At 51.8% G+C, this 9,859-nt stretch overlaps 3 protein-coding genes across 18 annotated transcripts; 1 reads left to right on the forward strand and 2 right to left on the reverse strand.

Annotated features, from left to right (window-relative positions):
- Positions 1-4: 4 nt before the first annotated feature.
- PPTG_00404 (hypothetical protein) lies at positions 5-5,638 on the reverse strand. 16 transcript variants are annotated; one of them, XM_008891797.1, is made up of 6 exons: positions 5,519-5,638; positions 5,368-5,438; positions 5,220-5,297; positions 552-5,150; positions 345-485; positions 5-266 (listed from the first exon to the last, which is right to left on the reverse strand). In XM_008891797.1, exons 1-6 carry the CDS (start codon positions 5,562-5,564, stop codon positions 234-236), a joined length of 4,968 nt encoding a protein of 1,655 aa, XP_008890045.1. In that variant the 5' UTR covers positions 5,565-5,638; the 3' UTR covers positions 5-233. The 16 variants fall into 16 exon arrangements, with proteins under 16 accessions (XP_008890045.1, XP_008890057.1, XP_008890043.1 ...); XM_008891809.1 differs by having other exon boundaries at positions 552-5,162; XM_008891795.1 differs by having other exon boundaries at positions 5,368-5,638.
- A 471-nt stretch (positions 5,639-6,109) lies between these two features.
- Positions 6,110-6,729, reverse strand: PPTG_20729 (hypothetical protein; the record flags this gene model as incomplete). Its single annotated transcript, XM_008892927.1, has 2 exons — positions 6,110-6,139; positions 6,487-6,729. The coding sequence occupies 2 exons, from the start codon at positions 6,727-6,729 to the stop codon at positions 6,110-6,112; spliced, it is 273 nt and encodes a 90-aa protein (XP_008891175.1).
- A 1,334-nt stretch (positions 6,730-8,063) lies between these two features.
- Positions 8,064-9,706, forward strand: PPTG_00405 (hypothetical protein). The gene has a single exon (XM_008891810.1). The coding sequence runs from the start codon at positions 8,141-8,143 to the stop codon at positions 9,611-9,613; it is 1,473 nt and encodes a 490-aa protein (XP_008890058.1). The 5' UTR covers positions 8,064-8,140; the 3' UTR covers positions 9,614-9,706.
- The last annotated feature ends 153 nt before the right edge of the window (positions 9,707-9,859 follow it).

The raw sequence follows: 9,859 nt of genomic DNA on the forward strand, positions 1-9,859 counted from the left end.
AGAATTTGTTTTCAACAGTACATGTACTCAGTTTTTCTCTGATTCGGAATCAGAACCTGGAATCAGCTGATCGAATCAGATATGGTCTGATTCTGAGAATAATCTCTGACTTTGTTTCTATGATGCTCAGAAACTACCATAAAATGCTACTTTTCTGGTCAATTTTCGAAGAACTTCAACTGCACGTGTATTTGCCCGTGTTTATCGCTGTTATTCTGTATCCCAGCGACCTGTTAAAGCAACGTTGCCACGTGTGCCTCTATAAGCTGCAAAATGCAACAGATTGATACAGAAAAATGTTAGTTTAAAGTTTCACCCTCGTCAGTCGTTGTCGCTGCACGCACCGTCATCAGCTCCGTGCGGTCGAAACTGTTGCGGAACGGATACGCCAGCTTGTTCAGCATCAGCAGCTCGTCGCGCAGCTTGTCGACCGACCAGTTGGCCGTCTTCTCCACCAACTTCGTCAAGACCGCCGTCATCCGAGCCTGCAAAATTAAAAGTATACCTCAATTAACGCCACCACTACCTCAATGAGCAACACGTATACGCACCTCGTCATAAATAAACTCTGGTGTCTCCTGCACTTCCTCCTCCGCCTCAGGCATCGGCTCGTCATTGTTTCCTTCTGCTACCGCCACATTATTCTCCGCTGCAGACGCTTCTTCCATCTCTACAGTCTCCTCGTCACTGCTTACCTCCTCTCCAAGAGCCTCCTCGGTCATCATTCGCTCGGCATACCGGTTGCCAAACAGCTTGAGCGACAACTCCGGGTCCTCATTAATGTACTTGAGCGCCTCCACCACGCTGTTCAACATCACAGTCTCGCCATCGCGCGTCTTGCCAGGAGTAAACACGACGCGCTGCACAGCGAGTCCAGACTCTTTACCCGACGCCTCAATGATGTCGAAATTGTCATCGCGAGTCCATCCTTCCTCCTTCAACAGAGGCCACAAGAGCTCATCGAAATAGTCCGTCTCGTCCATCTTCTCCTCGTCCTGAATGAGACGCACAGAAGCCACGCCATCGGCGTCATTCGCCACAGACCGCTGGGTCTTGACCGACTCCATCACCGCGTCATCCGTCAACCGCCTCACGTACTTGCAACTCACGGACTTTTCACTGCCTCCGAGAATGTACTTGACGTTGTAAGTGCCGTCCTTATTGCGACTCTGCACCACGGCAGCGCCACCTTCACGATTGATTCCTGGATGCGTCCGACTGCTCACAAAGATGCGATCGCCTTCTTCATAAACTTCTTCCTCCATCTCTTCGCCTGTGTCTTCGTTGGTCTTATCGTCCGACTTGTCATCGGTAGATGCCTCTTCATCGCTCTTCTTCTCCTCTTCTTCCTCGTCAAACCATTGCTGCGCTGACTGAAGCTTTGGCACTTCCTCCTTCGATTTGTTTCCACACTGTACCTCCGTCCGTTCCTCCTTCACTCCATTGCTGATGACATTAGTGCTTTCTGTCGCACGTGAAATAGCTGCGTCCAGACTGATTTCAGGGGCTTTTACACCTCGAAGCCGCGCACTGGTACGCACACCAGGCTTTTCAGCCGCTCGTACAGAATTCTTGCGTGTGTTCCGGCCAGTTTTCAAAAACCGTTGGCCATACTCTCCGTACATCGTTGGATGTGCCCGCAGTCTCTTGGTTACCTCTCGACACTTGGCGAATAAATCGTAGCCCTGACGTATCCGGAATCTGTGAGCATATGACAGAATATTGTCCTTCATCGTACCAGCCGCATGTGCGATATGGCGCGTCCTACTGCGCTTTGGGTTGAAGACATTGGCGTTCCGTACGATGAGTTGAATGTCGTCCATAAACTGCTCGAAGCACGTGTACTCTTCATCGTTCAACTTGTCCCGCATTGTGCTCAAGTCCATGGGTCTCTTCACTATCAAGTAGTAGTTGGGCACTGCCACGGGGTCCACTGGCACGTAGAACGGAGTGTACAACCTCTGCGAGTAGCAGTAGTGTAGCACTTGACTCAGGAAGATCCGCAGCTCTCGTAAAAAGTGGAAATCTCGTTCCCTCCTTTTCTTCTGCTCTTCCGGACTCAGTTCCATCTTGGATGGAGCTGGAGGAAGCGGAGCCAGTGGCAACACGGCGAGCTTCTCGTGTTTGGATCTTTTCTTCTTCTGGACAGCTGGAGGCGTGGCGAACGAGCTAAACACTTGATCAAAATGAGTCAATCGCGCTTCTTCACTTGGTGCATCCATCTCCATGACCACAGACGTCAGCGATACACTCGGGTCCTCTTTAAACAACGCCAATAGATCTTCTGGTAAGGTCTTTTCGTCACATGAGGGCGCTGTACACGCCAAGAACAAGATGGGCAGATTGGCTCGAACTTGCAGGTCCATGAGCATCATCTTCAGTGTCAAGTGCATCGACTCGTTCGTGTTCTTCCACCACAACTCAACGTGAGGGAGATAAATCACACACGGTAGACATTTCTGGGCCTCACTGAGTCGTTGGATCAGTGCTTCTTCGGGGAAATGCGAGTTCGAGTCGGCCACTAGTGAAGGATAATCCAGCGAGAAGTGAGTTAACCCTTCCAACGAGTGCAGAAGCGCTGGGCCAACGTATTGCTGCCCCATGCCAGCTTTACCCGCAATCAAAACGCGAGGGAATCCAGAGTGACGAGGCAAATGCAGCGAAGCGATCGAGTGCACGCGCTTCTTCTTGCCTCGCTGTATCGCTCTTTGCATCGCCGCAGAGCTGGAAGTCCGACAATCAAGACAAAACCAGAGTCCACCGGTATCTTCTTCAGTAGATGTAGCCATCTCGGAGAGACACGCACGATGGAAGGCTCCCGGACAGGCATCACAGCAGAGCAGCTCGCCTTCGTTTCCATGACACACGTCGCAGTCGTCATGGCTCGTAACAGCATAAATATCCACGTCATCTTCCTCTTCCTCCTCGTCTTCCTCACTGTTGGTAGTAACAGCATCGTCAATCGCTGCCTTGTCAAGAGGAAAGAGCGGGAAATGACGCGCCACATCTCGCAAAACCTGCATCAGTTGAGTCTGCAGTAATCCCTTAACTGCTCGTGGTAGCGGCGATGCGAATGAGCTTATAGCGCGATGTGAAGCTGGCGTGATCTTCTTCGCTGCCTTGACGAAATCTCCGCGAGCCACGACCACCTTGTCCAGATTGATCAGCAGTTTGTCTTGACTCGCGTATACCTGAGGATACACGCGACGCAGAGAGCACAAGGCCGCCTCAGCACACAGCGCCTTAATGTCAGCACCACAATACCCCACTGTCTGCTCCGCGAGTTCCGTTAGAAATCTATTGGATAAAGGAGGTTTCCAGTGCTTCGAGTGGATGGCCAGCATACTCTTCCGTTCATCCACACTCGGCAGCTTGAAGCCCAATTCGCGATCAAAGCGACCAGGGCGACGCAAGGCCGGATCAATCGCATCCAGTCGATTGGTGGCGCCAATCACAACGACGCGGCCTCGTGAGTCCATTCCGTCCATCAAAGCCAGCAGCGTCGACACGATGGACGCGTGGATTTGATCCTGTTTGGCGCTACGCACAGGCGCGAGGCCATCGATCTCATCAAAGAAGATAATGGACGGCTGGTTGCGTTTGGCTTCCTCGAATAAAAGACGTAGTTGTCGCTCTGCTTCTCCCACCCATTTACTCAGACAATCCGCTCCCTTGCGCATGTAGAACGTCACATGTCGCCTCGGTTGTTGCTTCTTCTTCTTCTGTGCTGGACTGGTTGCTTGTATCGAGCCACTGGGTTGTTCTCCTTCTCCGTAGAAGGAGCAGGAGTTCGCCAGCGCTCTGGCTAGCAGGGTCTTACCTGTACCTGGAGGTCCGTAGAACAGCACTCCGGACGGTGGAGACACGCTATACTTGCTGTAAAACTCTGGATACAACAGCGGTAGCATCACCATCTCTTTCAGCGCTTCAATGTGCGATTTCAGGCCACCCACGCTGTCCCACGTGATGCTGCGATCTACCTCCACTGGCGTGATGTCTGCACGTGAACTTCCGCTCTTGCGACTGCTTTTAGAAGACCGCCATGGGCTGGTAGTCCGCATTCCGCCGTCCGAGTCGTCGTCGTCCATGTACATGTCGGAAGAGGATGAGGAGCCCGAAGATGAGGACGACAGCGATCGACGATGACGATTCCGACGTCCTCGACTGTATTTGTTTCGGCCACGACTTCGGCGGCGACGTGGAGGGGGAGACGAGTCCATGTCCGGCAGAAAGAGGCGTCTATTGCTTCCAGAACCGGTCGTGGAGCTTCTCCTCGAGGCGCGAGTGGCCTGTCGTTTCTGATACTCTGCATAGGCTGAAGTCTCTGGAGACGCAGCGGCGTCTTCCTCGGCGTCAGCTCGATGCGTCTTGGAGCGGTCACGCAGCGAGTAGCGGCGTGAAGTGTCTTCTGGTTCAAACATAGGCGCTGCTCTCGTCTTGGTGCGACTGCGAGTGGCGATACTGGTCTCGTCTGTAGCCACCTGTCGACGTTGGCGTAGATGGTAACGCGTCGAACTGGCTGGTTCTTCGGCATCGTCTTCGTCCTGTCCATCGTCTGAGATTGCATCGTTCTCGGACTGAGACTCGTTGTCTGCATCTTCTTCCTGTTCTTCCTCCTCTACGTGGTTCTCTGCCACCTGCGACCGCCTCGTCGTGCGTCCTCTGCTCTCAGTTTGGGGAGGGGAAACGACACTCGCGTCGCTCATCGTGAGACTCTCTCGAGACCGTAAAGAGTAGCGTGTCGAACGCTCACGTCGCTGTTGTTCTCGTTCCTGACGCTCCTGTGCTTTGATCTTCCTGTTGATCTCTCGCATGCTCATACCGTCCTCGTATTGCGTCTCTTCGTCTTGTTCTTCTTCTTCATCATCGTCTTCTTCATCTTCTTCTTGTTCTACTCGTCTCTTTTGCCTCTTGGACCTTCGACTGCGATTGCGACGACGTCGACGTTTCTTACTGGGGACTTGGGACTCCGGTGTCGACTCTGCGTATGTCGAATGAGCGGTGGGGAACACGTCGTTGTAGATGGACTCGTCGATGCGCTTGGGCTTGGGGCGAGTGCGCAGAGAATAGCGAGTGGATGACTCAGGCGACGCGCTGCTGACCTCTTCGTGGCCTGTGGAGGGCGGGGGGCTCGTGATGTCCAGCTCTGTCTGTAGACGTCGCTACAGCAACCAGTGAGTCAGTCAAGCCACAATTAGAGAGACACAGGAAGGACGTACCGAGGCGCGTTTTGTTGTCTCTTCTTCCTCATCATCTTCTTTGCTCTCCTCTAACTCGTCCGTGTCAACATCTTCCGACTGGTTCACACAGCAATTTAGACGGTTAAGAACCCTCGTATTGTGCTCGCATACTGTCCTAGCGACCAACCTCGTCGTCTTCCATCTCGACGGCACGAGAGCGTGTTGTTCGTTGACGCTCCAGCAGCACAGGCGACGAGTCTGCGCATGTCACACAGAGAGAACAAGGAGAGTGAGACGAACTGAGGGCAGAGCTGGTGACGGCGGGGCTCGTTACGCACCGCTGCTGCTCGGAGACGCCGTCGATTCCAGCACGCTGCGGCTCATTCGGTGGTCAGTTGACCAAATGGGCCAGTCGGTAACGATCCTGCAGAAGATAATATTTTTGAAACGCTTTGGACTGCTAAATCGAATAAGCAAGTATGAGCGTGTTTGGAACTTCGTACTTAATGATGGATGAGTGATATTCTAGAGCAGAGAGGGAACTATTCTAGCCAAAAGGGGATCTCAGTAGCAACATATTATTATTGGGGAAATCGGGGCCGTAATTTTACAAATAATTCGTTTTCGGGGCCGTTTTTTTTAAGGGACGTTGGATTGAAAAACCCACCCTGTTTTGCAAAATTACCGATATGTACCCTGTCGCCTTACATTCAGAGAACACGCAACATTGAGGCTACACTTAGGCTACAGGGTACATATCGGTAATTTTGCAAAATAGGGTGGGTTTTCAATCCAACGTCCCTAAAAAAAACCGCCCCGAAAACGAATTATTTTAAAATTACGGCCCCCAAACAGGATTTCCCCGTTTTTATTTCGAGTTTGCCAAATCTAAAAGTACTGTAGATCGATGACATGTAGATCGCAGGCAATCATGATGAAGGACTGGAGCACACACTCAGCTACAGAAAACGACAGCCGAGTTAGTCAACATATAACGGATTTTTTTTTACGAATAGTAGCCGGTCATGTGTTTATTAGTAGTCCCCAAAAGTCATTCAGCTTAGCCTGCTATTCGAAGAGGGCTTCTATTACTCGATGGCATCGGCATCATCTAAGGCTTGACCCAGTTCGTCTAAGTTAAACGGGTCCTCTTCCTCCCGGTTCTCCGCCTCTTCGTGCTCGGTGCCAGCTCATCGTTGCTGAAATTTCCACCTGTTGATGTCGTGATTCCAGATGAACCAGCGGATGGGACTCTTATGGAAACCTGCAGCTTCTATCGAGCTCAGCACCATGTTTCTCGTCATACTTCCCGCACCCAAGTGCGCACTGTTGCAATTGATGGCGGACGCGGATTTCCGCGAGCAATGAGCTCGACATCTTCCGAATGCTTCCAACGCTCGATTAGGCTGGACAGATTGTCTTCAAACACGTTGTAAATTTCGATATGACCCGCCTGGAGGTATGTCGTTGATCCTTCAGGGACAACGCACATGGCAATATCTCGCTGGTTGCACTCGGCATTAACCTTCTTTGGTATATAAGTCCGCATGAAATCCCACACTAGTGCTTTCTGGGAACGTCTAGCACCGGAGGAAATACACGGACAATCCGTCCCGTCAGCAGCTCCGAATTAACACGAGCCTATGGTTGATAAGCAACCCACACCGAGTTCACAGTTCAGATATCTATTCCCGTTCTTTTGTTCCGAATCATCAGCGGAGGGAGTTTCAGACGGCATAGATGCAAAGCCAATAGAGCAGAGAACAACACGACGCGAGCCGGTCACACCGATGGTCGAATCCCTTGGGTCCTCAAAGTAAATTGTTGTTTCGTCCATCAGAATAGTGTGACCGAGATTGTAATCGGGGTGGTTGCTCGTGAGAATATTCAGTAGCTAACAGCTCGTCCAACGAGAGCGCCATCAGAAAAAACGGCAAGATGCGTTTGTCTACGCAATGATAGATCATCGCGCTTCATGTACTGGGAGATCCAGGCGTCTGACGCTACAAAAGTTTAATTTTCGTCGAGTGACCTGTACAGCTCCCGGACGGCCACTGCAATCCAGTCTCGGATGATGCTTTCTTTGCTAAGTCAAGGTCAATAATAACATCCAGAAGGAGATGTGGTGGACGAGTTAGCTTTCTATTCGTGGCCTTTGAGCTTCAATTGAAGATATTTTGGTTAAGATATTGTAGGTTATTGAAGCATGATTTTGGATGAGCTAGCTTCATCATTTTTGCCCTTATAATATGGCGTTGGCCATTCAGAGCGTGTGATGTGCACAACGGGGCGATCACTAACAGTATGTATATGCAGTTCAAACGTGATCATCACTCTGGTATATTTCTTAGCATTATTGAATCAATGCCATTGATACATGTTCTGACGTTTTGACAAACGTTTTTGATTCACATTTTGACAATTGTTTGCTCTCTTGCCCGGCTTGGACGCTCTCTCGTCTTGAGTTCAGACAAGATCTGGACAGAAAGAACTTTGACAGAATTTATTGGTCGTAATTTAAATTTGGTATTATGACCAATAAATTCTGATCAGAACCTGTCACCCACATCGCAGATGGCCAAATGCCATTGGTCCAATAAGGACCAATGGGCATTGGACGTTTTCCCCTTGCGCCCTGCATCAGCTGTTCGTCGCGTACGACGAAATTTGACTTGTTCTTTGTAAGAAATATCGTCAGTGGCTTTTCTTTGGTTTTTGTGCCACGCGCCCTCTGCGGTCGTCAGTTCATAACAGAATTTGACTGAAATTCTGTATGCGATCTCGCTAGGTCAAAGAGACAGAAATTGACTTGGCTTTTGTATGTCTCCTGGCACCGCTCCCAGTATCGCGAGCAGTGGATGACAGGCTCATTTCTCCATTCGTCGGGTATCGCGAACAGAAGTTGACAGCAACCTACACTTCCAAGTCCCCGCCGTGTTCAAAGTCTCCACTGTCCGACGATGAGCAGCGCCCCCGCAGACAACGTGGAGGCCGTGCAGCGCATCACGCGGCGCATCGACGCCATCGGCGAGCGTGACCAGGGCGTCTTCATGGGGCTCTCGTGGTACTACATCAAGCTCATCCTGCTCACTGGCTTCGGCTGGGCCATGGACTCGATGGAAACCTTCATCTTCACCTACTGCGCCGCACTCATCCGCGAGGACATTCCGCAGAGCTCTCGTCAGGCGTCGTTCCTGGGCGGTGCAGTCTTCGTCGGCTCCTTCATCGGTTCGTTCCCGTTCGGCACTCTGGCCGACAAGTATGGCCGTCGCCCCATGTTCATGGTCACGCTCGTGCTCTTCCTGGTGGGTCTCGCCTTCTGCGCATTGAGCTGGGACGTCACTTCCATCACCTGTGCGCGTATCATCTCCGGTATCGGCCTCGGTGGTGAGCTGCCAGTCGCCTCTACGCTCGTGCAGGAGCTTTCTCCAAAGAAGACACGAGGCAAAATCATCGTACTGCTCGAGTCCTTCTGGGCTATTGGCTGCATGATGGCTGTCGTCATGGCCTTCGGTGCCGCGCCCAGGATCGGCTGGCGTGAAACCTTCTTCATCTGCTGCGCGCCTGTGGTCTACGCCGTCGTCATCCGCATGTACATCCCAGAGTCTCCCAAGTGGCTGGCCAGTGTCGGCCGCTACGACGAGGCTGTGGCAATTGTGGAGTCCATCGAGCGTGCGCACGGCATGGACCCGTACGATCCCAAGACGGACATCGAAGACGGCGAGCCGCTTCCGCCTGCCCCGCCTCAACTCCCGGATTCCCACATCAAACGCATCGGAATGCTCTTCCAGCGCCAGTTCCGCGTACGCACCACCGTCCTGTGGACACTCTGGTTCGGTATCTCCATGTCTTACTACGCCATCTTCATCTACCTACCCACGCTGATCTCTCTCAAGGGCTACAACATGAACGGCCAATGGGAAACGATCCTTATCATCACGGCGTTCCAACTGCCCGGCTACTTCGCTGCTGCGGGTCTAGTGGAGATCATCGGTCGTAAACAGACCCTCGTACTCTTCCTGGCGGGCTCCTTCGCGTCTGCTATTGCTATGGGATATGTCGATGCGTCCAAGGTTCCGGTCATGATCACGGGATCGTTCACGTCCTTCTTCATGCTCGGCGCCTGGGGCTGCGTCTACGCATACACCCCAGAGAATTACCCGACGGCCATTCGAGGCATGGGTGCTGCCTATCCGTCCGGCTTTAGCCGCATCGGCTCGTTCAGTGGCCCATACCTCTGCGCCTCCATGTTCGGAGACTGGAATGTGTCTCTCGAAGCCATTATGTGGGTGTTCGGCGGACTGCTGATGATCATTTCGGGCATTGTCCTTGTGTTCGGCTACGAACCGCGTGGTAAGGACGTCGAGCTGTACGAAGACGACAATCACACGGAGAAATCCCTCGCCTTCGAGGCCGTACAAACGCCAAAGTAAAGGGTGCGTTACCACTAACCGCTGGTTGAAAGCGGTATGTCTGCATTAGTTAAGTTTAATACATGCTACTCATTCGAGCAATTTGACGGACTTAGTTACAGCATCTTGCAGCCTTGCTTTGCAGCACTTCACCCTCGTTGCCGATTGTGTTTGATTTTCGATTCTCATTTATTTTCAAAATTTTCAACGCAAACTGGGAAATGGATTGAATCGGATCGATCGATATGTCTCGTCTGACTAATCCAT

This window comes from Phytophthora parasitica (genome assembly GCF_000247585.1).
Source record: "Phytophthora parasitica INRA-310 unplaced genomic scaffold supercont2.1, whole genome shotgun sequence".
NCBI lineage: Eukaryota > Oomycota > Peronosporomycetes > Peronosporales > Peronosporaceae > Phytophthora > Phytophthora nicotianae.